General features: G+C 49.8%; 1 protein-coding gene across 4 annotated transcripts in view; it reads left to right on the top strand.

Annotated features, from left to right (window-relative positions):
* The window catches only part of SLC39A11 (solute carrier family 39 member 11), a gene marked incomplete at both ends in the record, with an annotated part of 391,992 nt that extends 367,157 nt beyond the window's left edge, over positions 1 to 24,835 (top strand). For all 4 annotated transcript variants that reach the window (XM_080712336.1, XM_080712334.1, XM_080712333.1 and 1 more), the window contains 3 exons: positions 19,826 to 19,924; positions 23,576 to 23,734; positions 24,757 to 24,835. In XM_080712336.1, the coding sequence (XP_080568462.1) occupies positions 19,826 to 19,924; positions 23,576 to 23,734; positions 24,757 to 24,835 (337 nt within the window). The remainder of the gene's footprint in view (positions 1 to 19,825; positions 19,925 to 23,575; positions 23,735 to 24,756) is intronic.
* Positions 24,836 to 26,767: the final 1,932 nt, after the last annotated feature.

The raw sequence follows: 26,767 nt of genomic DNA, 5'->3' as shown, positions 1-26,767 counted from the left end.
ATGTATGTGTGGTTAGGTGATCACCGTCCTCAACATCCATCACCTCATACCGTTATCAATGATGTATGTGTAGTGAGAACATTTAAGCTAATTTTGAGTATACAATATAGTATGTGTGTGTCTATATATATACTATATGTATATAAGTGTGTATATATACTAGATATACTGTATATGTATGTATATACTGAACTTACTGATCTTATAGATGAATGTTTGTACTCTTTTTCACCAACGTGTCCCCATATCTCCCAACCACTAGCTCCTGATGACAATCACTATTATAGTCTGTTTCTATGAATCCACCTTTTTTAGATTCCACATATAAGTGAGATGATATAGTATTTGTCTCATGACATACACACACACACACATATATAAGTATATATATGAATGATATATATGAATAGATAGAGATACTTGAGAGGCTGAGACTAAAAGATCACAGGTTTGAGGCCAGCCTCAATGAGAACTTCAGCAACTTAGTGAGACCCTATTTCCAAATAAAAAGTAAAATAGGGCTGAGACCAGGGGATTGCAGATTCGAGGCTGACCTCAGCAACTTAGCAAGACGCTCAGTAACGTAGCAAGATACTGTTTAAAAAAAAAAAAAAACTAAACTAAAAAGGGCTAGGTAGGTATGTAGCTTGGAGGTAGAATACACCCGAGTTCAATCTCCAGTACCCTCCCCCCAAAAAAAAAAAATAGAAGAAAAAAAAGGCGATGATAACTTTACAGTGGAGAAACCGTCACCAGCTGATCATGTGATCATGGTTGACATCAACAAGAATAAGATACACCAAACCATTCTGTGCACCTGATGGGATGCACTGAAAAGGGCATATCACTGCAGGATATTTTTGCCCAAAGTATGTAATCTCAATCTGATCATAAGAAGACACCAAACACACCCAGATTGGGGAACATTTTTCATACGAACCGGCCAGTACTCCTCCAAGTCATGAAAAACAAGGAAAGACTGAGAAGAGTTGTTGCAGAGTAGAGCCAAGGAGACTCGCCAACCAAGTGCAATATAGGACACTGGACGGGATCCAGAACATCAGGATGAGGGCTGGTGGGATGGGAAGAGGGTCTGTGGGCTAGTCAGTGGGGGGGATGTCTTTCCATCAGGTCATCATTAACGTTTGTTATTGTAAGACCCTAATAAAAAAAAATTATAAATCCCCTAGCAACTAGCCAAATACATGGCAAGTAGTTCCTCATTTCTGTTAAAGTGCAGATTTGAGAAATCTTTCTGCTATGGGTGAAAAGTACAAGCTTAGGAAAAATCATGATTAAAGGTACAGTGATAAAAAATGCGTGACCCCCAGGTCAGCCCGCCTTGTTCCAGAAATCTGCTGACTACAAGATGGACACACCTAGTATCTTGTCCAATGTTTGACCCCAGATTGTGCTTTTTAAATGGTTTTGTAATTTTTCTTTGACCTATGTAATCCGGCCCAATCCCCTCCCCAGCTTGTGGTTTTTCTCTTTAAATAATCCCAGCCCCTAGCACTCGGGGTTGATCTCAGCTCCTGCGTGAGTCATGAGACGACCCCAGTGCGCACTGGCTTCTTAATAAACCTTTTGCTATTGCATCAAGGTAAAGTTTCTCGTGGGTACTTGGTGTCGCTAATCCCAAGGCTTGAGGGTCTCCCCTCTGCGGGGGTCTTTCATTATCATTTGTAGAATGTGGGTGGGAGGGATATGAGACCTCCTCAGACTATTTTTACAACTTTTGTGAATCTAAAATTATTTCAGAATAAAAAGCTTTAAAAAATTCTAGTGCCAATCATATCATAGGAACTTTCTAAGTATCTGGTGAATGAATTTGTCCATCAAATCATTTCAGAAATCTCAAAGTAAAAGCAACCTTGTGTAATTTGGGGGGAGAAAAAAGAACGAAGACATTTTTCCTACATAAATACATGTTTTTCTCTCTCCAGAAATGTTAACATTGCTATGGTAAAATTATGTAACGGTGCTGACCCTGTTTAAGTTTTCTGACTGTTCCCACCATCCTTTATATATTTTTGCCTGGCTGGCGGCTATATTATTTGCCTGTTTCAGTACTGTGTTGGGATTCCTGTCCCCTTAGCTTCCTCCGCCAGTGGGGAGCAGTTACTCTGCCTTTTCTGTCCTGTGTGACGCTGGTAGTTTGGAAGAGCCTTGAGAACTGGTTGTTTCCTACAAGATTTGGGTTTCAATAGGGAAATGTTAGAGATTCGATACAGAATGTCTATGGGGAAAAAAATCATGTATTGGCAACGCAAAAATGTTAAGAGGTGAAGTAATTGAATCGGGATGGTGATGGTTCTAATCTCATCAGGAGATAAATTCATTGATTAATCATTTGAGTGGTTTTACTGGGTGGTAATGTAAGCAGGAGGGGCATGATTGGAGGAGGTGGGGCACTGGGGCTGTGGTCTTGGGGACTATATATGTCCACAGGTTCATGTTCTTCTCTCTCTCTCTCTCTCTCTCTCTCTCTCCCTCCCTCCCTCCCTCCTCCCCTCCCTCCCTCCATCCCTCCCTCTCTCCCTCCCCTTTCCCCTTCTCCTCCCCCTTTCCCTCTCACTCTCCTTCTCCCTCTCCCCTTTCTCTCCCCCCCCTCTGCTTCTGGCCTCCATGACGTGAGAGCAGCATCTCTTCTGCTGCCATGTTTGTTTTAGAGCCAGCCCTACAGACTGAAATCTCAGAGGCTGTGAACCCCAGTAAATCTTCCTCTAAGTTTTTCCCATCTGGTGTTTAGACCATAGATATGAAAACACTGGCTGAACTAGGGAAGGAGGCATCGCTGTAAGCTCCTGTCCACACAGGGTGCTTCTTCTGAAGTCTCAGCTCCGAGTCGATGGGCTGTAAATGCCATGTGTCTCTAAGCGTCCCTGGGCTGGGGACCAGGCAGCTGTTGGTGTGATTACGCTTTCTTGACCACGTGGTGAGCATCGGTCCCGTCCTTTCTCCTCCTCTCAGGCCCCTTCCTAGCTGTAGTTACCTTTCTTCACTTAAACTTCCTATTTCTTCTCCTGCTCCCACCCCAATGCCCAGTGACCCCTCCCAGGTCTCCAAAGAGACCAACTCCCAAACCAACTCCATTGCCCGCTCTTTGCTCCAGCTCCCAGGGTTTGCAAACTCAACAGGGAATGACCAGCAAGATCCCCTGATATGACTCTCGTTTCCCCAAAGCTGGGATTTGGCACCTTGGAAAAACCCCAGGGCCATCTATTGGAGCCAATTAAGCCCAGCCAATATTAAAAGCCAGGGAATTCTTTTACCGAATTCTAACTTGGCCGAGAGAGAAAAGACCACCAGACGAGTGTCAGAAGCCAACGATTCATTAGAAAATGCTGGGAGCCTCTTTTAAAGTTTCTGACACAGTATTAATATTTAGAACAGACATCTTTGTCTATGCCTGTGCTAGGACCCTCCCTTCAGTGGACTATTGGTCATAGAGGGCTTCAGGGTAGGAACCATTTGCTAATAATCGCAGGCTACTCCCTCTTAAACTGAGAGGACACAAGATCCACCTGGCTGGGCTCTGTTCCTTAGGAGTGTGGCAGACAGCTCAGGTGGATTTCTGGAACCACAGCCTCTGGAATCTGCAAGACTCGGGCCGATGCTTTTGAAAGATGCTTAACCCTTTGTAAGCCTTGGTTTCTCCATCCACAACAACGTGGGATGATAACATTTCCTGCAGAAAGCATTGAATTGCCAGATGGTTTGAGGACAGAGCTCGGCATGGGGCTGGCCCGGGGCCAGGGCCTGAAGGCGGTGCTGGTGTTCCAGGCTGGCTGGGAGCCACACACTTCTACAGAGGGCACCAGACTTTTCCGGAAAAAGTGCTCTGAATGGGGAGTTTACCTTGAATAGTATTTCCATGTTGTTGATAGTGTGTGCAAAGCAGCAAGCCCCCCACCTCCTGGCTAATGAGCTTCCCACCTGCCCCATTGGCATCGACTTCACACCTTGCACCCTGTGTTCACCACTGTCTATGCATATTGGGAAGCCAAGAAAACACAGTCAATTCGCAATGGCAAAGCCCGGAGCTTCTGGCTAGCTAGAAAGTAAGTCCAACATTCCAGAGCTCAAGGAAGGAAAAGGCTTTTGTCTTAGTTTTCCATCCAGCGTCTTGGCCAGTTTTCTTCAGGTGTTCCTTCAGTCAGAGGCAGAGGGCCCTAGCCATGGGCTTTCCCGGCCACTGGGCTTTGGAAGGCAGCAGTGGTCTCAGCCTGGAGGGGTACTAAGCCTTAGGGGGGTTCTGATGTTTGAGGGGGAGGGTCCAGAGCTGAACATGTAGAAATTTCCTGCTTTAGCCAGGCGTGGTGGCGCAGGCTTGTAATCTCAGCATTTGTGAGGCTGACACCGGAGGATCACGGTTCTTGGACAGCCTCAGCTACTTAGTGGGCCCTTTGCAACTCAGTAAGACCCTGTTTCAAAAAAGGGAATAAAAAATAGAGCTGGGGGTGTAGCTCAGAGGTAGAATGCCCCTGGTTTCCGTCCGTCCCCAGTACCACAAAAAGAAAGAAGAAAGAGAGAGAGAGAGAGAGAGAGAGAGAAGAGAGAAGAGAGAGAGAGAAGAGAGAGAGAGAGAGAGAGAGAAGAAAGAAAGTGAGAGAAAGGAAAAAAAGAAAGAAGAAAAGAAAGAAGGAAGGAAGGGAGGAAAGAAAGAAAGAAAGAAAGGAAGGAAGAAAGAAAGGAAGGAAGAAAGAAAGAAAGAAAGAAAGAAAGAAAGAAAGAAAGAAAGAAAGAAAGAAAGAAAAATTTTCTGCCTGGATCTTCTTTACTTGCCCCCTTTAGGGAGGTCCAAAGAAAGATGATAAGGATGATCAAGCTCCGGACCCCAAGTTCTCAACTCATCTACAATCTCTGTTCACGGGACACTGATACAAAGGCTCCCTGCTGTCTTAGAGGCTTCCTACTCCAAGATGTCCTGGCCTCTAAGCCCCTAAAGTCCCTGAATGTGAACGTGCCTATCGGAACGCCCTACCTTTCTCTTCTCCTCCTTCCCTGCACACCTTCAGCTGGGCTCCTCCACATCTCACCTCATTTGCAAAGGGGTAATCATTCTTGCTTGTTTTTGGAGCCCAGGCTGGTTGTCAAACAAGGAGACCACATGCTGCCAGGCAGCCTTCCCTTCCCAGCCAGGAGAGGTGAGAGTTCTCCTTAGCTGCTTACAAGTAGCTGGGGATTTCCCACCAGTGGGGCTCAAAACTCCTGCTCAGTTTGCAGGAGGCTGCAGTTCAGTCACTCTCCCCGTAGGGCGGGCACAGAGGAGGAGCAGGTGGTGTTCGCCTTTGAACTTGGGCCACATGCCCCAAGGGTAAGTGAAGGCATAGTTTGTTCTAAACAAGGGAGTGAGGGGGAGGGAAACACTTTCTTGAAGTTCTGCATTGGCCAGGCGCCAGGCAGAGAGAGAAGCAAGGCAGAGGCTGCCCTGGAAGCTGTTGAGAGCATGTGTTATTCAGCGGTGAAGCATTCAGCCCCTAAGATTGTGTCCAGCAGATTGTTTTGTTGGGGGGGGGGAGAGGAGCTTTTCAGCCTCTCCCATTTGGCCTGTGCTGCTGCTTTGCTGAGCAGCACTTTCAGAGTTTCCTCTCGGAATGATGGGTTTATGGCTGTCCAGATGTGCACAATGACCTGGTTTTGTGTCCAGGCTCTCCAGATGTGCACGGAGAGGAGCACGAGCTCTAGTAAAGGCAGGGTCTGGTCTCGGCAGCTGCTAGAACTTTGAGAATCCACAATGCCACTGCAAAGCTGAGGATCCAGAAAAGAGCTTATGGGTTGCCTAAATTAACCTTTTATTTTACGGCTCGAAGACATTGAGATCCAGAGAGTTTTGACCCATTCTCTGCTGCTTGATCCCTGACATCAGCCCCGGCCACATCATGAGCCTGTATCTGCACGCACATCTGCTTCAGGGCTGCACACACTTGACTTGTCATGGGGGGCCGGGATACGTCGGTGAACAGATGGGGATTTCTGGCTTGCTGTGCTTACAGGACAGTCAGGAGAGAAAGAACAAGCAAGAAACATACACAAATGAATGTATTCCATGGTAGGTTAGAAGGTAAGAAATGCTATCAGGAGGAAAGGGAAGAGAGATGGAAAAGGAAGGAGGAAAGAGGGAATGTAGACTAGGTTCTCAATGGTAAGTGAGAATAGGTTTCACTGAGATGATGATATTAGTTGCCTCCCATCCAACTATTAACCAAGCCCAACACTGCTTAGCTTCCAAGATAAAGATGAGATCGGGTGTGTTCAGGGGATATTAGTTACCCATCAATTTATATCAAATACTTTAGAACTTAGTAGCTTAAACCAGCATGTATTATCTCAAGGTTTTTGTTAGCTAGCAATTGGAGAGAGGCTTTGCTGAGTGGTCCCAGCTCAAGGACTCTCATGGAAGTCAAGACATCAGGCAGGGCTACTGTCATCCGAAGGCTTGCCCGGGTGGGGATGGAAGAACCACTTCCAAGATGGCGCATCCACGCACACATTTGCAGCAGGACGAGGGCTTCCACAAAGCACCCCGTGCAGCTGCTCGAATGTGCTTACAACATGGCCTCTGGCCTCCCGCAGGACCCAGTGGGCAAGAGAAAGACTGAAGCCACAACACCTTCAGGGTCCAGCCTCAGGAAGGTCAGATGACCTAGCCTTGAAAGTAGAAGACATGACCAGCTGATAGCTGAGAAGGAATGTTTCTGAGAAATTGCCCTAAAGGTGAGAAAAACCAAGTATTTATTTTTACAAGGAAGAGCAAGGAAACCGGATAACTGGAGTCGAAGATGAGTGGCGGGGAGAACAGTGAAAAGAAGAGGTCAGAGGAGACTGCAAGCCGGGGACATGTAGGCCGGAGATGACTTAGCCTCTGCCTCTGAGTGAAGTTGGAGCCATTCAGCATTTTGAGCAGAGGAGCAGCACAACCAGACACCGCAGACATGCAGGGCACGGAGACGCCGCGAGGCTGTTTAGGAGGCGGTGACTGTCACCATGGTGGATACATCCTAGGGTACCAGCACGTTCCGTTCCTTCATCTGGATGTGGGGGTCCTGGTCCTGGTCTTCTCAGAAAGCTGAGCATTCATACGATGTACTCTTTATTTGCACCTAGACACAGCTACAATAAAACATCTTTTTTTTTTTTTTTTTCTTTTCAGTACTGGGGATGGAACCCAGGGGCATTCTACCTCGGAGCTACATCCCCAGCCCTGTTTTTTATTCTTTATTTTGAAAAAGGGTTTCACTGAGTTGCAAAGGGTCTCACTAAGTAGTAGCTGAGGGTGTCCTCCTATCTCAGCCTCCCAGATCCTGGGATTACAAGCGTGCGCCACCACACCTACGTAAAACATCTTTTTTAAAAGGCAAAGGGAAGTTATTCTTTTCTCAAAAGCATGACTCCCATCCAGAAACAGATACCCTGTCCTGAGACAGTCATCTGTTTCTGCTCAAGTTTCGAATGCTTTAAGCAGAATTAACAAATAAAACTGCCTGTGGCCCTCGATCGCTCGTAGGGGGTGATCTTAGTGGCTGAGAAGGCTCGTCTTAGTTGGTCTGCCTGGGGATTCTGCATGTCAATACATGCACAGGACACTTACTGTTGGGGGTCTAGTTTCTTGCACCAAGAGCTGCCTCCACCCAGCTGCACATAGGTGTTGGTCCCCCCCTCTCGATGCTCTACAGTGGTCTTCCATCATGTGAACGGAACACAACTCATCAATTCATTCTGTACTCTTTGCACAGTCTCCAGTTGGGACTAACATGGATAGCGCCACTAGGATCAACGGCACTCCTACCATGCGTCTTGTCATGAATGTGTGGCTACATCGCTCCTGGATGCATCCCAAACACACACACACACGTAATGCAAGAAATAGCCTCATGGCTCTCCAACACTTGGGACTGGGTTTTTGGATTTTGCTAGGAGACTTAGCAGGCAAAAGTCCCCAGGGCATGGCCAGGGAAGGAAGAGGTACTGGTATCTTAAAGGAACTTCTCTGTACTTCTGCAAGGAGAGGTGTGCAGTGGTGGCCTGAATCACCCTCCGCCACCACCCTGCCTTGCGGCCCAGCTGCCTATGGCTCGCCCCTGCCCACGCTGGGGAGGCTGGGAGACATTAAGAGGATGGATGGGTCATCTCATCTTTCTCACCTATGCCAATGGGCTCCCAGAAGTGCAGGGACAGGTGGGAGAAGTTCCCTTGCGTGTTAAGCCAGCTCCGCTCAGCAGGCAGAGCCGGGCCGCCCTGCGGAGGGGAGCACCCAGCCCCATCCCACCTGCAGGCTCATCAAACACCTCGACAGGCTGCCCCAGTGGGAAGTGGTGATGTCATCGCCGGGCCTGAACAATCAGGCCTTTCAGGGCAGACGATAACAATCAAAACAGTATGTAAGGGCCTGCCACGCAAGAGCACACACGCTCAGTGCCCCTGGGAGGATCTGAAGGCTGGAAGGGGGGAGCAGAGGATGTGAGGAATATGCATTTCTCTCTTCTCCATCAGCTGTCCAGAGACGATAGCCTGGGGAGCAAGGCTGTGGGTTGGGTTGCCTGGATGCTCACCTGCTAGTCCTTGAAGAAATCTACCATTATCTCCACCACCTCCCCCAAGCTAAGCCCCCGAGGCTGAGCAGCAATCCAGGGTTGGGGTTCAAGGTTGGGGACAACCCCCAGGGGTGCCATGTGCAAGAATCTAAGGTGCCCCTGGAATGGTGCTGGAGATGGGGAGAGAGGCCTGGTGGTTTGCAAGCCTTGTTCTTTGCATCCAAGTCCAGGAATCTCTCTCGCTGCAGCATGAGCCTCTTGAAGACCCACTCTCCTGAGCCACCCTGCCAAGAGGTGTCTGCGATCAGGGACGGGTTTATGTTTGCAGCTGGAGTGGTCTTTCTTGCTGGACATTGGCTGAGGAAGCCAGTTTATCTGAACTGTTGTTTCCTCTGTGCCGGTGGATCCTGGCCAGGGGCGATTAAGCCCTGTGTTGGACCCCTGGCCATGTCTGCAGATACTGTGGCGGTTACAATTGGGGGAGTCTCTTGGTGTCTTGTGGGTAGAGGCTAGGGTTGCTGCTAACCATGTGTAATGCATAGAATAGCCACACAGCAAACCATCAGTGATTTCTGTGGATGAGCTGTTCCCATTCCATTAAACCCTCAAGCTCTCTGGTTAACATCTCCACCTATCCGGCTTGCCCTCGCTGTAGACCAGAATGGCCCGGAACCTCAGCTCACTAGCTGAGCCGGCATAAGGCAGCAGCTGCTCCTCTGCTGGGTACTCAAACCTGGTAATGATCTCTCTACAATGGTCTATGTGAGGCCCAGAGCTCCCAAAGCATATAGGCAGACATTTAGGTCCATTCTGTCACTTCCCAGCTGGGTAACCTTCAGGCCGCATTACTTAACTCAGTGTGCCTCGATTATTCCCACCTGTGAAATGGTAACAATAATGATAGAAAAATGCTGGGACCATCGAGGGAATGAAGCGCGCAGCCACATGTAAAATGCTTACAAACACGCCCGACACTTAGCAACACGCAATAAACGGCGGTGAAGAGCATAATCATTTTTTTTATTCTAGCCGGAGGACCTCAGACTCCCTCTGATGGGCGGGGTGATGAAAGCCTGGGCTGGTTTTGGCTGCAGGTTGCTACAGCAGGGTCTGCGATGGCCCACGAGGCACAGGCTCTGTGCTGATTCACACCAGAAGCTTCTCCCAAGGCTCAAGTTTCGAGACCTCCGTAACCGAACAGTTTCTGTGTAGAGATGGATAGTAATTGGACTTCAAGGGCTCTCCCTGAGTGACAGGCTCGGCATCAGAATCAGAGTCTACCTCCCAGAGACGCGAGCAGACCCCTGCAGTAGACAGAGCCACCTGCTTTTGGCCTTGGGAAGAACTTGGGCTTTGGCTTTTATTGCTCCAATTTTTCATATAAAAAAAGCTCCGCTGGGAAAGACTCCCAGAGGATGGGTGTGGAGGGGAAGTGGGCTTTGGCCATGGGCATCCTCCGCTTTTAGTGTGTGTGCTGGCTTTGACTGGGCAGAGGGGACCGCCCGGGTCACCCTGCTTCATCAGCTCACCCCTGGGCTTCCTCTCCTTCTTTTCGGAAGTGTGTTTCCCCTCTCCCTCTCTTTGTTGAAACTGTCCCCCTCCTTCTTGGATGTGGCTTTCTCAAGGAAGATTTCCGAGAACAACCATCACAGCCATCTCTGCCGTGCTGATGCCTCCCTCCTGGTGGTTAGTGTTAGGTTGAAATAGAGTTAGGGAGTTGAGGAGAGAGGTAAAAACACCAACAGGGTTATCAGAGACCGCTATTTTATTCGGACCCGGCACCCTCCAGAGAGTCAGCCAGCCAGGGGGAAGGGATTGATGGGCCATGTGTCTGGAGAGTTGTGAATAGTCCTGATCGGCCGGCTGAGTCACACAGTGGACTGGAGGCACCGATGTTTTATAGGCATGCCGATTCTCTCGCGACATCTGTAGTCTCGCAATGTTTGGAGTCTCGAGGCACCTGGGGGTCTCAATATCTCCACTTCCTCTGCGAGATCACGTGGGGGAGGGACCCAACTTATCAGTTAGCAAGCCCGGGGCTGTGAGCTGGCTTGGTGCAAGCTGGCCTTTTTGCCCCCTATTCAGTTGCGAACTTCTTGAAGGCAGGCCCCTTCTGAGTGTCTGTGTATATGGCAGGAGCTCCTGCACATTCTCTAACTAGGGATGGGGGTTTGGGTCTGGAGTCCTTCCTGAGAAAGGACTCCTAGCTGGTCAAGTTCAGGGCTTGGCTCCCACCAGGAGGCCCCAAACAGAACTCTGCAGAGGACCAGCTGGAGAGGGTGGAACTCCATATGAGGCCACGCACCCCCGGGGTATAGGGTGGGAGGCCCGAGTTCCATGCTCAGCACCACCAGGAGCCATGGGAGATAGCCACAGTAGCTACCATGTGATGGGCACCTGTCCCGAGCTTGGAGCCAGGACCTATACCTCACAGCGCCTGCTTCCTGTCCCTGCAAGTGAGGGGCTTTTATGCCTGTTTTATAGATGAAGCAGAGGCTGGCTGTGTGTCACAGTGTACCTGGGGCTCCCACCCAGCTGTATTTGACTCATGTAACAGGACACACGGCTTCCAAAGGCATTGGACTTGGCTGAGCCTTTGTGCTGAGCAAGGAGATCTCCAGGGACTCTTATAACCCCAGTGTTGTCTTTTTTTTTTTTAACCCGGGGTTATTCTACTTCCAAGCTATACCCCTAGTCCTTTTATACTTTTTATTTTTTTCACTAAGTTGCTGAAAGTTGCTGAGGTTGGCCTTGAACCTGTGAGCCTCCTGTCTCAGCCTCCCAAGTACTAGGGTTGCAGGCATGTGCTACTGGACCCAGCTTGTCTGAATTTTAACTCATCCATGTAGGAAGCGAAGCAGAAGGAGGATGCTGGAGTTTGATAGGGCTGAGGTTCCAGAAAGAGAGTCAGATTTCCTGGCAGCCTCCAGGCCTCTAAAAGGCAGAGGCTACTTGGGATCGATAGACTCTGAAGGTAAGATCAGAGGAAGGGCAGCCTTTCCTACCTAGCAGCCCGGAGGGACCCTGGCCATGTCCCTCTCTGCCGCTACCAGGTTGGAGACCAAGGAAGGAGAGAGGCAGCTGGAAAAGCCTCCCCACCCCTTCCCTGAATGTTTGCCTCTACTCTGGCTTCCAGATTGAATAGGCCCAGCCAAAGAAAGGGTACCCTTTACCCAGCCTGCACCTCCTTGGCACCCCTCCCGGGCCCAGCCCCTTCCATCTGCCAGGAGTCAATATTTGTGAGTGCGCCCAGCCCCTTTCCCACCCCCTCACAGGTCTCCCCACCCCCAGGGGTTTCCAGCTGCCTCCTGGCCCTAAGCAGCTTGAATTGCAGTGCCCAAATCCAGAGCAAAGTGAAGCGGCCTCTTCCACCTCCCTGCAGAGCTCAGCCAGCTCCTAGGGCCGGCAGGAGACGCAGGCAGCTCACAAGCTGACCTGCCATCCATTGGGCAGGTGTGGGGGGGGGGAGGGGGTCACAGGGAGCCTTATTCTCTAGAAGGAGGTGTTCCCAGAGTCAGAAGGTGGGAACCCACATGGGACCACTGTTGCAGGAGCTGGGTGTAAGATTGGCCAGTAGTCCCTCTGCACCCACAGACACGTGAAAACCGCCGGTACAGGTGCCATAAGTCTTTATTAGTTCAGCCCACTATTCCCGAGCAGCTCCCTCCCCCACCCCCGTGTCTTGGGTGCGGGGTGGGGGGGGGTGTGAAAGAGAGCCTTCCATGAGTGTAGATGTCTTTGTCCCTTCAGATCACCGCGTCCCCTTTTTATCAAAGGGGAGTGGTTTTCCGTGGGAATCCTGGAGCTCCTCATGGTAAGGAGGCAGGTCTTCCTGCCTCCTGGCTTCCAGCCCCGCCCCTGCCCCGTGGGGGCTTAGAACCTAACACTGGGTAGGACCTTTTATCTTTAAGCACCTGCTCAGCCTCCAGGATCCTGTCCACCCCTTTGCAGCAAGCCCAGCTGGCCTCTGCCACTTACCCGCTGTGTCTCCAAAGGTGGCCATCTCATGCCATTTGTCCTGGGTCTGACCTAGGGCTTAGCATAAAAGTCCTGCATCCCAGCCCTGGGGGAACTGGACGCTTGGGGCTCCCTGACTCTTGTCCTGACCTCAGGAATTCAGACTCCTTAGTGTTGCGGGTGAAATGTGCGTGGTGTGTGTGTGGGGAGAAGTAATTCCCTCACCACCACCACACAAACAAACAGAAAAACCGTGGATTCTTGTCCTAAGTTAAGAATAAGTATTCATCGCTTGGACCATTGCTGAAGATTTAAAGGAGTTTATTAGAAAGATAGAAATACAGAAAATAGAAATACAGCCCCATGCCAAGATGGCATGAGGGGATGACTCGAATGAGTACACTAAAGGGCTGACACGTGGACTTGGCCTTTTATACCCATGACCTCCATCTTGTTTGCGTGACTCTGACTAGTGAACGTCCCTGTAAGGTACCTCCCCTAGCAAGGTGTGGTGAGGTGTCTCCTTTCTTGAAGGGCAAGGTCAAATCCTGCCCCATCCTCCCTAGCCCATCTTGTAGCTCTGTCTGTAGAAAAAGGAGGCCCTCCCTCTCCTCTATTGACTTGTTAATTACTTTGAGCTAGGTTGATTTACATTGGAATAGCTGCCTGTTTTAGGCAGAAACCAAGTCCTTTCTTTACCCTTGTCTGCCGCCATTCTGACACAACTATTTTGAAATATACCAATTATTTTCTTTTGAAATATATTAGTAATCAGAGCTTTCCCAAATCTTCCTAGGTCATTCCCAATACTGGCACACTTAGCGTATCTGACTCCACTCTGCTGGTGAGAGCTCCGGGCTAGATTATCTTCTGCAGCTCGCTGCCTCCCCAAGACACAGGATGGTCGCCTTCCTCTTTGCCAATTGCTTTGCCACCTCTATTCTTCCTTGGGCTTAAAAAAAAAATTTTAAAGTCAAAGTCCGATAGGAAGTGAATTTTCAAAACAAGCCAGTATTGGGATCAACCTCTGTGGTTCTCCAGGGCTCTGCCCCTCCCTGGCAAATTCCACTTCCTGAGGGGAAGGAAAGACGTTTGGATGCCCGGGCCAAATCTACCTCCTCCGCGGAGGCCACCTTCCCGGGCGGGCAGACCCTTGGCTCACCTTCCCAGGCGAGGCCCTGGCTGGGCTGGCCTTTCCCTGGGGTGCCCAGGAGCCACCAGCCCAGCCCAAGGCCACTCTGCTCTGTCAACCCTCCCTTGCCCGCCTGCTTCTCCTGGCCTGGAGGCCCCGTCCTGGCCCTTCTGGCAAGGCCCTTCCTGTGAGAGCCTGGTGCGGGGATGGAGGGAGTTGAGGAACAGCCTGTGGTTTCTCTTTGCAAAGAGCCCTTCTTCCCTCCCCCTGACCTGCATGGCAGAGACTAGTAATGGTGTCTTTGTGCTGCTGGAGATGAACAAAACTCCCAACACAGCGGCTTCAGTGTCCTGTGCGGGGCTGGGCTTGTCCCCCTGCTTTTTTGAATACTGTTGGGAACTTTCGTGGCCCCTCCCTTTCCTTTGGGCTCTCCCTCCTCCTGACTACACAGAGGCAGGCCCCCGCGCCCCCACTTAGGTGCTGGCCTGGAGTGGTCCCTTAGGGTGGGTGGCGCACAGTAGGGCTGCAGGGGGCTTGGGGTTTCCCCCTGCTACTAGCACCCTGGGAGGTCACTTTCCCCTTCTTGCCGATTCCTGCAAACCCAGGTCTCCTGCCTGAGACTTAGTGCAGTGTTGGCTTCCCTGGGCCTTTCCCTGTGTCCGCGGCTTCCAGCCTTTGCTGGGAATCCGAATATCAGGAAAGGAGCTCCTGAAAGGGAGGCAGGCTCAGCTGCCATCCACAGCCTCATCTCCTCCTCTCTCCCCCTTTCTTTTTTTAGTACTAGAGATTGAACCCAGAGGCATTTTACCTCTAAGCTATATATCCCCCTGACTTTTTTTTTTTTTTTTTTTGGAAACAGGGTCTCCCTAAATTGCTGATGAGGGTCTCACTAATTTGCTAAGGCTGGCCTGGAACCTATGATCCTTCTGACTCAGCCTCCCAAGTACTGGGATTTACAGGCCCCATTCCCTTTGGTGAGCCCTGAGACCAGAGTTTCTCAACACTGTTGTGTCCTCATGTGATGCGCAGACGCAGGCCCACGGCCACAGTTCATCAGCCTCTGCAGGGGTGGGGGGCTGGCCTTTGCTAAGGCTCCCTGGGGATTGGAGTAGCAGCTGATCTGAGAGCTGTGGATTGAAATCATGCTCCCAGCTCATGCAAGTGGTGAGGGGGTGTCAAAGGCACAGGGTAGCCCTTTCATTGGGTCACCCCCACCCTGACTTCTAACAGATGCACAAGATATATTGGGGTAAGAGAACATGGCTGGGCCAGTGTCTGGTTCACATTTAATGTGTGTGTGTGTGTGTGTGTGTGTGTGTGTGTGTGTGTGTGTGTGTGTACGTGCGCACACATGCACACATGCTTGTGCATCCATGTGCCTGCACCAAATTAGCATGGGAAAGAGAGAGAGACAGACAAGCTCTCTCACTCCAGAGAGATACCACGATTGCCCAGTGAGGCTGCACGGTGCTAAAAAGGTCTGGCAGGATCCAGAGGGCCTGTGCCAGAGCCGGGCAGGCAGAGGTCCCCAGGCTTGCCAGGGATGGCAGAATGGGGTGTCTATGCTGCTTATTAAGCGGTGGCTCTTAAACAGGATGTGGAACATGTAACAGTGTGAGAGGGAGAGCGCAGGTTCTTGTTCTTAGCTAGTTTAGAAAAATTAGCCAGAACTCTACTGCCGTATGCTTGGCAGAAAGAAGGGACAGAATTATTAAAGCACTATATCAGAGAGGGATGTAGTGGAGTGCCTTGACAGTAAGACACTGAAGCTTTTGGACATAGAACAGTTTTTATAAAGATTCATTATCTTCCATCTTGCTTAACCAATAGTCTTCCTGACCAGACTAGGTGTGGGCCTGCCCATTAGCTTGGGTGCAAGCCTTTTGATATGATTATGAGGATTTACTACCTCTCATCCTGCTTGACCAAAAGCCTTCTTCCTGTCCTGATGCAGGTGTGGGCTGACCCTGTCTCCAGTGGAAGACTTTGTTAGGACCAAGATGTGTTACTTGGTTTCCAGAGTCAGGGGTCACATAGTATCTGCCCCCTTTGACAAAGGCCTGTACCATCCTTGGGGAATTTTAGCCTATCTGCTAAAAGTTATTTATTATGTAAACTTGTCTTTAAAATATAAAGGCCCTGGGCTACACAACTCTTTTATGTACTTGGTAATCACTTTTGGTGCTGGGAACTCTGCCTCCTCCTCCCTGCCTGAGTGCCTCTGCAGCACTCAGGCCCTGACTACTTGTTACATTTTGAAATTAATACCAAAGCAATTTTCCAATACCAGCACATTCCCCATCAGAGGAGACCTCCCCTGCCTGCCAGGGGATGGCTGTGGTTAGTGTGTTGTGGAGAGGACTTTGAGCAGGGAGCACTCCCCGGGACCTGGTGACATTGGGCTGGCAGCTCCATGGTTACACCTGGGGTAAGTCTTGTCTGTTCACATGGAAGAGGGGCAGATACTGGCAGGGAGCTGGAGGCCAGCCAATAAGTACCATCTCCAGGCCAGACAAGGGCCGTGATCCTGGGCCTTCCTCACTGGAAAGAAAGCTTGGACTCAGCACTTAGAGAAGGTCAAGGCAGCTGGTGGAATTCACTGCGGGGGCCAGCCAGGAGACCCTGAAGGAGGCAGAAGGGAGGGGCCCTGCTGTGGGACAGGGTCTGAGAAGACAGACAAGCAGGGTCTCAGAAATGTTGGCAAGGATTCTCCCACCAGGCTGTTCCTTTCATAGAAATATATTTCTAATGTCCCCTGCTCCTGGAGTAGGCTCTCAGGGTCAGGGTGGACACAGAATTGGTCCCAGAAGCCTCTAAAACAAGTGGATTGGAACAGGCTCATCAGGATCCTACATCTGAGGGAGAAAGGAAGCTTTCCATCTTATCTTGCCCTACAGCCTGGCTGAGGACTGACAAGAATTCAGACAAGGACTGGGAGCAGGAAGGTCCAGCCGGGCCTGCTGCCGTATAAGCATGCATGCTTAAGATACAAGGAACAGAACAACACCTTTTCCTTAAAAATCTCTCTTTAGATTTCTTCAGATTTCTACTCCGATTCCTTCGAATTTCTTCTACTCCCCATTCTGTCTTGTTAAACTAGGACAGACCCCAGATACCTTTTGTATAGGTTTGTATAAGTCTCCATTGACACCCTGCCCAGTCCCTCTCCTAGTAGGGCCACTTTGGAAAAAAAAAAAAAAAAAAAAAAAAAAAAAGAAAGAAACAAAAACAGTAAGACTGATCCCAGAGGCCTAGAATAAAATCTTAAGTGTCACTCAGAGGTGAACCCCAGAGCTCTTTATCCAGACAGATTGTCCATACCTCCAAGTACAGCAGGACAGTAAAGCCCAGGTGCCTCCAAGTGCCCCCCACTCCCTTCCAGTAAAGCTTATCTCCTCTGTGCCCAAAGAGCCAGTCTCTGGCCATCTACTGGGGCTCGGTGGGGACAGACCTTGGAGGCAGCCAAGGGAACCATCCCAGGAGAAACCAGGGCTCACGCCTCCTAGGAGTTCCTATGTGACCCAAAGAGAACACATGTACCATAAAGACCCTCCCAAGGCCCAAAAGATCTTGTCGACACCTTAAAGTAATTTCTCATTTCTGCTTCAGGGCACATAGTGGCTCCGTGGACCCAGCATTTGGACCTAATAAATTTCACAGCCCCAAACTTGACTAGCACATGCCTGATTGTGAGGACCCAGGGAGGGGCAGGGCATGCCCAGGGTCTGTGAGTTCATCTTGACAGGTCTTTCTGCAGCCATTGAACCATTGAACCAGATGAGCCTAATCTGGCCCACCATCTGTCCATGTAAATAAAGTTTTATTGGGACACAGTCACGCTCAATTGTTTACATATGGTCTGTGGCTGCTTTGCTCATATAATAGCAGGGTTAAATAGTTACAACAGAGACTCAATCACCCATAAAACCTAAAATATTTGCTATCTAGCTTTACCTTTGCCAAGAAAAAAATACTGCCGGTTCTTAAGTCAGGTAATGGGGGTAAAGCATGGCTGAGTCCCCTCTCAAAGAAGTACAAGGAGGGAGGACATGGTCAAGGGATGGCCAGGTGATTTGCAAACCTGTGGAGAGGCAGCAGCAGACGTTGAGTGTACATGAGCTGGCTGGTGTGATGAGGTGTGATGTCTTCTTGCCTGTCCATTCCCTTTAGGAACAGCCTTGCCTGCAGCCTAGGGAGATAAGATCGAGGGCCCTGGTAACCCCAAGACAGCATAATAGCTCCTTTGTTTAGGACTGGTCATAATTTATCAGATTAAATTTTTCTTTTTTTTTTTTTTTGGTGGTACTGGGGATGGAACCCAGGGGCCTTTTACCTCCGGGCTACACCCCCAGACCTATTTTTATATTTTATTTGGAAACAGGGTCTCTTAAGCCAGCTTGAGGCTGGCTTCAAACCTGTGCGATCCTCCTGTCCCAGCCTCCCAAGCAAGGGGATTACAAGTGTGTGCCACCATGCCCAGCTAAATTTTTCTTTTAACTAATTAACTAATTAATTTATTTATGGTATTGGAGATTGAGCCCAGGTGCATTCCACCTCCAAGCTACACCCCAGCCCTTTCTATCATTTATTTTGAAACAGGGCCTCACTCAGTTGCTGAGCCCCTTGCTGAGTTCCCAAGGCTGACCTCGAACCTGTGATCCTCCTGTCTCCTGCAGTCCTCCTGGGATTGCAGGCCCAGGCCACCACACCTGGCTTAGATGCCATCATTTGATAAGGTGGTAGGGGGATGCGGAGGGAGGAGACATTGCAAAGCTGTCAAGAAGGGGCAGGATGAGTTACATAAGTGGACAATTTGCCAGCTTGGGATTGACAAGTTTAAGACTCTGATGGAGCCAAGCTTTTTCTAAGAGCCTCCTTGAACCAGCCCAGGGTGGAGACTCCCTCACCCCAAGTGTCTGTAGCAGTGAGCCCCACATGAAGCCTGTGTGCTTGAGAGGGACCTGGGAGAGATAAAGGCCAACCCAGTGGGAGGGAGGTACGGTTTCAGACCAAATGGAGATTAAATATTAAGTGCTAGGAACTGTCCTTGGTGTTATTTACTGGAGATTGGCACAGGGACCAGAACTGGCCTGATAGGATCCAGTGATTGTGTCCCAGTCTCAGGGGCCAGCCCTCCTTCTTGCGCCTGGGAGATCCTGTTGATTGGATGCCCTCATGGAGGGGCCCCTCGGAGCCTTGTCCCGAGAGCTTTCTAGGGACATAGTCTCAAACTGCCTCTCCATCGCACATGTTCTGGCCCTCTATCCCTCCCATCATGCCTTGGCTTCCTCTGCCATTGACACTTGGTTGGCACACAGGCATCTGTACATGTGCTATGAGAATTCTTCGTGTATAATCATTACAAATTCTAACTATACATCTCATCTCCCTTGCTAAGTTAAAGTACCCTGAGGCCAGGCCCGGGTCCAGGTATTGCTTGGGTACCATCTCATTTTGCTCTCCCCACCCTTTGCATGCTGTTCCCTGATTGGAGCACAAAGCAGGCTCTCAAAGACAGGCACCAGCCAGCTGACCCAGTCACACAGCACAGGGCCCATGTCCCGCAGATGCAGGAGGCCAGAGTATCCCAGTGAGCACCTCCCAGGCCCAAGGAAACGCTGTACCGGGGCCTCACAGAGCCCGTGGGGAACCCGAGCCCAGAGCCAGATCGCTGTCACCGTCACACTCCACACTTGAAATTCTTTGTGCCACTTTCAAAGTCACTCCCGGATGAAATGTGATCTCCTCATCTCTCTGCTATGAGGGAACAGAACCCAAAACCAGGGGCTTCACAGTCACTGGGTCATCCATCCTTGAAGGTGGATATTATTGTTGTCAAGCTGCGCACAAAGGGACAAAGTTTGGAAAGGGAGATGGTTTATGCAGAGGTCTACAACCGAGTGGCGGGACTCGGGCCATCCTGACACCCAGCCAGTGTTTTCTGCTGTACTGTAGCATCTGAAAGGTAGCGTGTTCCAGGGACCCAGGGAAGGACAAGGGGAAGGAGGATCCATGACTCTCCCTCCTGCAACACCTGCTGTCTACCCACATGCCGGCCCTAACCAACCTTCCTCCGCCTATCACGGGTCCCCATCTGGCTCCCTGGCACCGAAGGAGGGCCGTGGGCCTTGGCCAGGGGCCCTCATCTGGGTGGGTTCAGTCAAGTCAGAAGCCTTCATGTGCCTTCTTGGTTTTTCAGGAACCTGGCCATTGGAATTGGGATACAGAACTTCCCGGAGGGCCTGGCCGTCAGCCTCCCCTTGCGCGGGGCGGGCTTCTCCACCTGGAGAGCCTTCTGGTGAGTGTGCAGGCCGGGGGGATGCCAGATCAACTTCCCCCTGAAAGCCAAGCTGGGGCTTCTGGTACAACAATCTGGAACACAAGCAAGTAGTACAGCCGAGGCGGAAGGGGGGCTTAGAAGCAAAATCATTTCCTGACCCTCAGCCTGCGGGGCCCCGTCTCCACTTTGGAGCCTCCATGGGCAGGTGCCGTGCCCACCCATGTCAGGTTCTTGCATGGGGTTCGTGTACTCCAAACATCACATGCCTCTGTGGGCACTTAAGTGGCCACTGCCTGGCCCCACGGTCATTCCAGGAGCTCCTCGGGGATACAGGAGCAGGTGGCAGGACCTGGGTGACTGTGGCTGTCACTCTTGTGCCCCATGTGGTTGCCTTCCCCACCGGGTCTTTCTAGCCTATTCCCTAACAGAACCCTTTCATTGTCAATGATGAGTCCCTGCATTTCAGACAAGGGGGCTCTGGCTACAGTCGGGTGGCCGTCCTGAGTCACCTGGCTCAGCAGGGGTAACTCTGAGACCAGAAATCAGATGATACCAAAGGATTCCTGGTCTCTACTCCCAGTCCCATGCCTCAGGCTCCTCTTCGTTAAAACAACCATACTTTAAAAGTAGACTGCTAATAACCACAACTTAAAAATGCCTTCTATTTTATGGGGCCTCGTGACTTACAAGTTCTGGCACATATTTAAATTATTTTATTTCCACCTGTATTATCTCTTTCTCCACTGTTGAAGTCTACTGAAGAGAGGATCTGGGTAAGGGCAGGCCACGGGGGCCTTAGAGGTTTTTGTATGAATGTCGAAGCCATGGCTGACATCTCATACACTGAATGAATACCAGGAAGAGAGGCAGGGAAGGCGGAGAGCATTTGCGGTCAGCATCCAGAACCAGAGAGATGAAACTCGCTCCCGTCTGGGCTTGAAGTCAAATCCACAGTTTCCTGAAGCAACAAAGCCAAGGCCAGGAATTACAGAAACCAAAGAGCTACCGGTGCTGCCGGCCTGAGCAGAAAAGCAAGGGGAGCCAGGAAGCAGCAGCCCTCTTGGAGGATTCTACAGCAAAAGCAGGGGCCCTCCCTCACCCACTCTCTGCCCCTGGCCAGGGAGGAGCAGGGAGGAGCCGGGGGTTTAAAGTTCCCACCGGTTGTCCTCTCCTCTGGGAAGCTGGTGGAGAAGGCATCTTTTGCTCCCACTTTACAGATGTGGGGGATAGAGGATTGGGGTGGCTTTTTTGACAAATGTTCATTGCAAGAAAGATGCTCCTGTTAAAAGTGATGTTTCAAGCAGCAAAGTCCCACTGTTATTAGCTCAAATAAAAGGACTTGTTTTCCTTCCTTCCTTCTTTTCTTCCATCCATCTATCCTTCCTTCCTCCATTCCTCTTTTTATTTTGTGTGTGTGGTAGTAGGAATTGAACCTAGGGTCATTCTACCTCTGAGCTATATCCATAGCTCTATCTAATCTTCTTCTTCTTCTTCTTCTTCTTCTTCTTCTTCTTCTTCTTCTTCTTCTTCTCCTTCTCCTTCTCCTTCTCCTTCTCCTTCTCCTTCTCCTTGTCCTCCTCCTCCTCCTCCTCCTCCTCCTCCTTTTTTTCCTTCTTTTTTTTTTTTGCGGTACTAGGGATGGAACCCAGGGGCATTCTACCTCCTAGCTACACCCCCCCCCAGCCTTATTTTTATTCTTTTCTTTTTTTTTGAAACAGGGTCTCACTGAGTTGCAAAGGGCCTCACTAAGTAGTAACGGAGGCTGTCCACGAACTGCGATCCTCCTGTCTCAGCCTCCCAAATACTGAGATTACAAGCGTGCGCCACCATGCCCGGCTTAATTTTCTTCTTTTGAAGCAGGGTCTTGCTAAGTTGCTGAGGGTCTGTCTCATTAAGTCGCCGAGGTTGCCCTTGAACCCGTGATCCTCATGTCTCAGCCTCCCAAGTACTTGGATTACAGTTATATGATGCCAAGCCTGGCCAAATAAAGAGATTTCTGAAAAGAAGTATCACTCTCATCAGGATGAGGGTTAGGGGTGGTGGTGGTGGCAGGCTCTCAATACCCCTCTGGCCAAGTAGGGCCACTTCTGATGGGCTGCTGTGCCATCAGAAGGAAAGCAGTAGTGACTTGAATCCCCAAACAAGCCAGCTACAACTGCCCTTGGGAGACGCCATGCTGATCCCAAGCAGTGTCCGGTAGCTCCAGGCAGGTGTCAAGCGATGAGTATTTCATATTGATCCATGATGGGGATACAGACTACAAGGGCACACCTTGAAAATGTTATGCTAAGTGAAATAAGCCAGTTGAAAAGGACCACATTTTAGATGATTCCAGGTCATACGAAATAGCCAAGAGTGGCAAATCCATATAGGAATTTTTAAAAGCAGATTCATGGTTTTCCAGGGGCTGAGAGGAGAAAGAAAGCAGGAGTTAGTTACTAATGTGCATGGGATTTCTTTTTCGGGTGATGAAAATGTTCTAGAATTAGTTAGTGGTGATGTTTGCACAACTTGTGAACATACTAAGAGCCAATGAATGCGTAGTTTTTTGTTTGTTTGTTTGTTTTGCAGTACTGGGGGTGGAACTCAGGGGCATTCTACCTCTGAGCTATACCTCTAGCCCTATTTTTTTTTTTGTGTGTGTGGGGGGGGGTTTGGGGATGGAACCCAGAGGCATTTGACCTCTGAGATATACCCCTGCCCTATTTTTTATTCTTTATTTTGAAACAGGGTCTCACTGAGTTGCAGAGGGCCTCACTAAGTAGCTGAGGCTGGCCACAAACCACGATCCTCCAGTCTCAGCCTCCCAAACGCTGGGATTACAAGCGTGTGCCATCATGCCCGGCTTCTAGCCCTATTTTTTATTCTTTATTTTGAAACAGAATCTCAATGAGTTGTGGAAGGCCTCACTAAATAGCTGAGGCTGGCTGCAAACCCAGATCTTCCTATGTCAGCCTCCCAAATGCTGGGATTACAAGTGTGCAAAACCACGCCTGGCTGCACATTTTTAAAATATACTTCTATTACTGTGTTACAGTCCCACATCATATACGTTCAGTGGACGTATATGCACACAGGTCTCGGTCAGCTCCCCCCCCTTTCCTACACATGATATTAAGATTGGCATTGATAATTTCACATAGACACATAATGCCAATGTATACACTGAATGAGTTTGTTAGATGGTATGTGAATTTTATCTCAGTGGTGCTGGGGTTTTTGATTTTGTGGTTCTGAGGATTGGACCTACTAGGGTCATTCTACCTTTCGGCTACACCCCAGCCCTATTTTTATTTTTATTTTTATTTTGAAACAGGGTCTCACTAGGTTGCAGAGGGCCTCCCTAAATTGCTGAGGCTGGCATTACACCTGCGATCCTCCTGTCTCAGCCTCCCAAGTACTGGGTTTACAGGCATGTGTCACCACACCAGGCTAATGCCATTGTTTCTAAAAGACATTGTAGGATATTTGAAGCTGTGAGGGCCATTGGGGGGCGGGTCTACGTCAGCTGGGGAGGGAGGAGGTGGTGGTTGTAAAGCGATGTGACTTTGTACTACCATACTCAGGTAGGATGCTGGATGACAGTCAGCCCTTTGTTTTCCAGGGCTGAGCCCAGGGTGCAGCCTGGGGAGCGTCTCCCGCAGTGGTCTGTGTCTGTTCTCTCCTTAGGTACGGGCAGCTGAGCGGCATGGTGGAGCCGCTGGCCGGGGTCTTCGGCGCCTTCGCGGTGGTGCTGGCTGAGCCCATCCTGCCCTACGCCTTGGCCTTTGCCGCTGGAGCCATGGTCTTCGTGGTCATGGATGACATCATCCCAGAAGCCCAGATCAGGTGGAGAGCTAGCCCGGGGTCCCGCCTCCCCATCTGCTCTTTCTTTATCCAGCGCCTTGTTTCCAAAATCACCCTGCCCCTTCCCAAGAGCGTTCCTACCTCGTCCTCACCTGTACTCTGTGCAGCTAAACGCAAGGGGGAGAAGGGACAGGCAGATCAGGAGATGATGCTCTGCGGTGGTCCCTCGGGGACCTGGACCACTGTTTTGGTATATTCTCTCTCCCTTTAGATTTCTCTGGGGCTGGAGGAGAGGGGTGGGGTTCTAAAATGTTAGCCAAAGCAATACATGCATGGTCTCATTATCTAACTCTGGGCCAGGTGTTGGGGTGGTAACAGGAGGGGGAGGTAGCTTTGCTTTGTTTATATATATATATGTTTAGTGGTACTGGGGATTGAACCCAGAGGCATTCTACCTCTTGAGCGACACTCCCAGCCCTATTTTATTTTTATTTTGAAACAGAGTCTCACTAGGTTGATGCAAATCTATTTGGTGAGGCTTTCCTTGGACCTGTGATCCTCCTGTCGCAGCCTCCCAAGTACCGGGATTACAAGTGTGCGCCACCACACCCGACTCTTATTTTTTTTAAATATACTTTTAATGGGGCTTCGTCATCTCACATCATAATGCAGTTCAGAGTGGTACAGACGTGGATGCACACAGCAGAATCATTTCAAAGCTAGTTTATAAGGTCACAGTAAATAAATGTCTTCAAGAAATAATCGCCACCCTTTATGGTTCTACCGTCCAGGACTCCAGAGCCCTGGGGAGGTTACTTCTCTATGCCTGAGCCCTTTCCACCGCCAAGGAAACTCGGGATAATAATGATATTGACCTCATGAGGTTTTTGTGTGTAACTATGACCTAATTCACCTGTCGCCCATGTGGTTAGACTCAGTGAATGTTACTGTCATTAGTAGAACACTTTCTGGTGGAATCAGACAGCGCAGAGGCAGCAGCCTTCATGCTGACATGGTCTCCGGGGGCGGTAGGTCTTACGGGTCTTCCTCTCCTTCCCTCCTAGTGGTAACGGGAAGCTGGCATCCTGGGCCTCCATCCTGGGATTTGTGGTGATGATGTCGTTGGATGTGGGCCTGGGCTAGCACCGAGAGATGCTTCGGACCCCAGGAAAGGCTGCACCCAGCTCCTCCAGGACCACGAGCCTCTTTCTTCACATCCGACCATCCTTCTTTTTCTCCCCTCCTCATCTCCTTATCCAGATCGGCTCTGATTATAACTATTTTTATTTGGCTTTTAAGGGAGACCATTGGTTTTATTGACCGAGTTTTGTTGGGCCCAGGAAATGGCGTCTTTGCTCGGTGGGTGATCAGGGGCACGCAGATCAGGGAAACCTCTGCTTTCCTCCCTCTAGTCCCCCTAACTCCACTGGACAGCAGCTCCCAGGAGGAGCCTCCCCGACACTTTGGCGTCGGGTCTCAGAGCAGATGGGCTGAGACTTTTCCTGCTCCTTCGCCTCGAGTCCTCTCTCCACCTCTAATGCTGCAACTGAAGAGTCGTGAACACAGCAACCTGCTTACCCAGGCTGAGCCAGCCCAAAGAGGACCCCCTTTCTCCCAAGCAAGATGTGAATTGGATGGGGGATGGGCGCAGGCAAAAGGAAGGAAGTCAGCTAGTCTTTTTTTCTTTTGGAAGGCAAAGATGGGCATTTTTGAAGTTAAGGGAATTTGGGGATTAGGACAGCTTTGAACACACAGTGAGCCCTATGAAAAGAGGACCCAGTGGTTTTGAGCAGAGGCCTCTGCTCCCCATGGATTCCAAGGGCTATGTAATTTTTCCCTGGTTCCCAAATTTCCTAGGCATTATTTTTTTGGGGGAAAGGTACGGGGGATTGAACTCAGGGCATTCTACCTCTGAGCTACACCCCCAGCCCTATTATATTTTTTATTTTGACACAGGGTCTTGCTAAGTTGCCAAAGGTCTTGCTAAGTTACTGAGGCTGGCCGTGAACCTGCAGTCCTCCTGTCTTGGCCTCCCAAGGATTGCAGGCATACACCATCATGCCTGGCCCTAGATAGGCTTCATTTTTTTTTTTTTTTTTAAGAGAAGTGAGAATCCCAGCAATCTATTAGGTGTCAAACCTTTCCTTTACCAGGAAGGAGCCACTCAAGTTAACTTAAGTGCAAGAAGAATATTTAAAATCTGCTGTGGGTCCTTCCGTGGCTATTTGACACCTTATGACTTGACCAAGACCCTTGAATTATAACAGGCTTTGTTGGAGTCTGGCTAGAGGGCTTGGGATGGGAGAAGAAGAAGGGATAGAAAAAGAAGAGGTATTTTTGCATTTCCCTTTTAAAGTAAATTCTAGGCAAGTTATTTTGAGATGACCATAAAGTATGGCCAGGCCTAGACTAGCAGCCAATCTCTTCCTTCATAACCATAGTTTCTCCATTGGAACCTGTCTGCTTTAACATAGCTAAGGCCTCCGTCCTCCTTCAGCTACGGAGTGTATGGGACTTTGAGCAGCTCTGCCAACAAGGCGGACAGCCCACGAGCCAGGTATTAAGGCACTGCGCCATCAACGCCTGCTCTCTGAGTTTACATATTGGAGTGCTTCCAAGCGCCCTGCTCCATGAAGTGCTCCGAGACTCCAAAGGCTACCCTTGGGCTGGGTCTGTGTATGTTCTTCCAGAGCACTGATGATCAAAATTGAAGACACATTTGGAGGTTTGATTGATTGAAATTAGCTGGTTTTGGTGTATGTTTTATTTTTATGTCTTTGTATGTGGTTCTACACAATCCAAATTGTTCTTTCTGCTGGATAAGACCTCGTAACTGTGATTAATATCAATAAAGGGAATTTTGTTGTGGATAACCTGTGCTTCAAAGATGCTTCTTTTCAGGGACAGTAATATATGGTTGGAACCAACATCTCCCCTTCTTGACACCAACAGATGCAAAGGAAAAGCTTGGATGAGACGGGCTGGCCAGTTCTTGGTTGCAAATGACACATCCAACTCCAGCTTTGAACAGGAAAGGAAATTACAAGAATTTTTACTAAGGATCCCAGAGTATCT

Source organism: Muscardinus avellanarius, assembly GCF_963383645.1.
Source record: "Muscardinus avellanarius genome assembly, chromosome: 16".
NCBI lineage: Eukaryota > Metazoa > Chordata > Mammalia > Rodentia > Gliridae > Muscardinus > Muscardinus avellanarius.
Note: the sequence above shows the minus strand (reverse complement) of the source record. Positions and strands in the feature narration are given on the sequence as shown.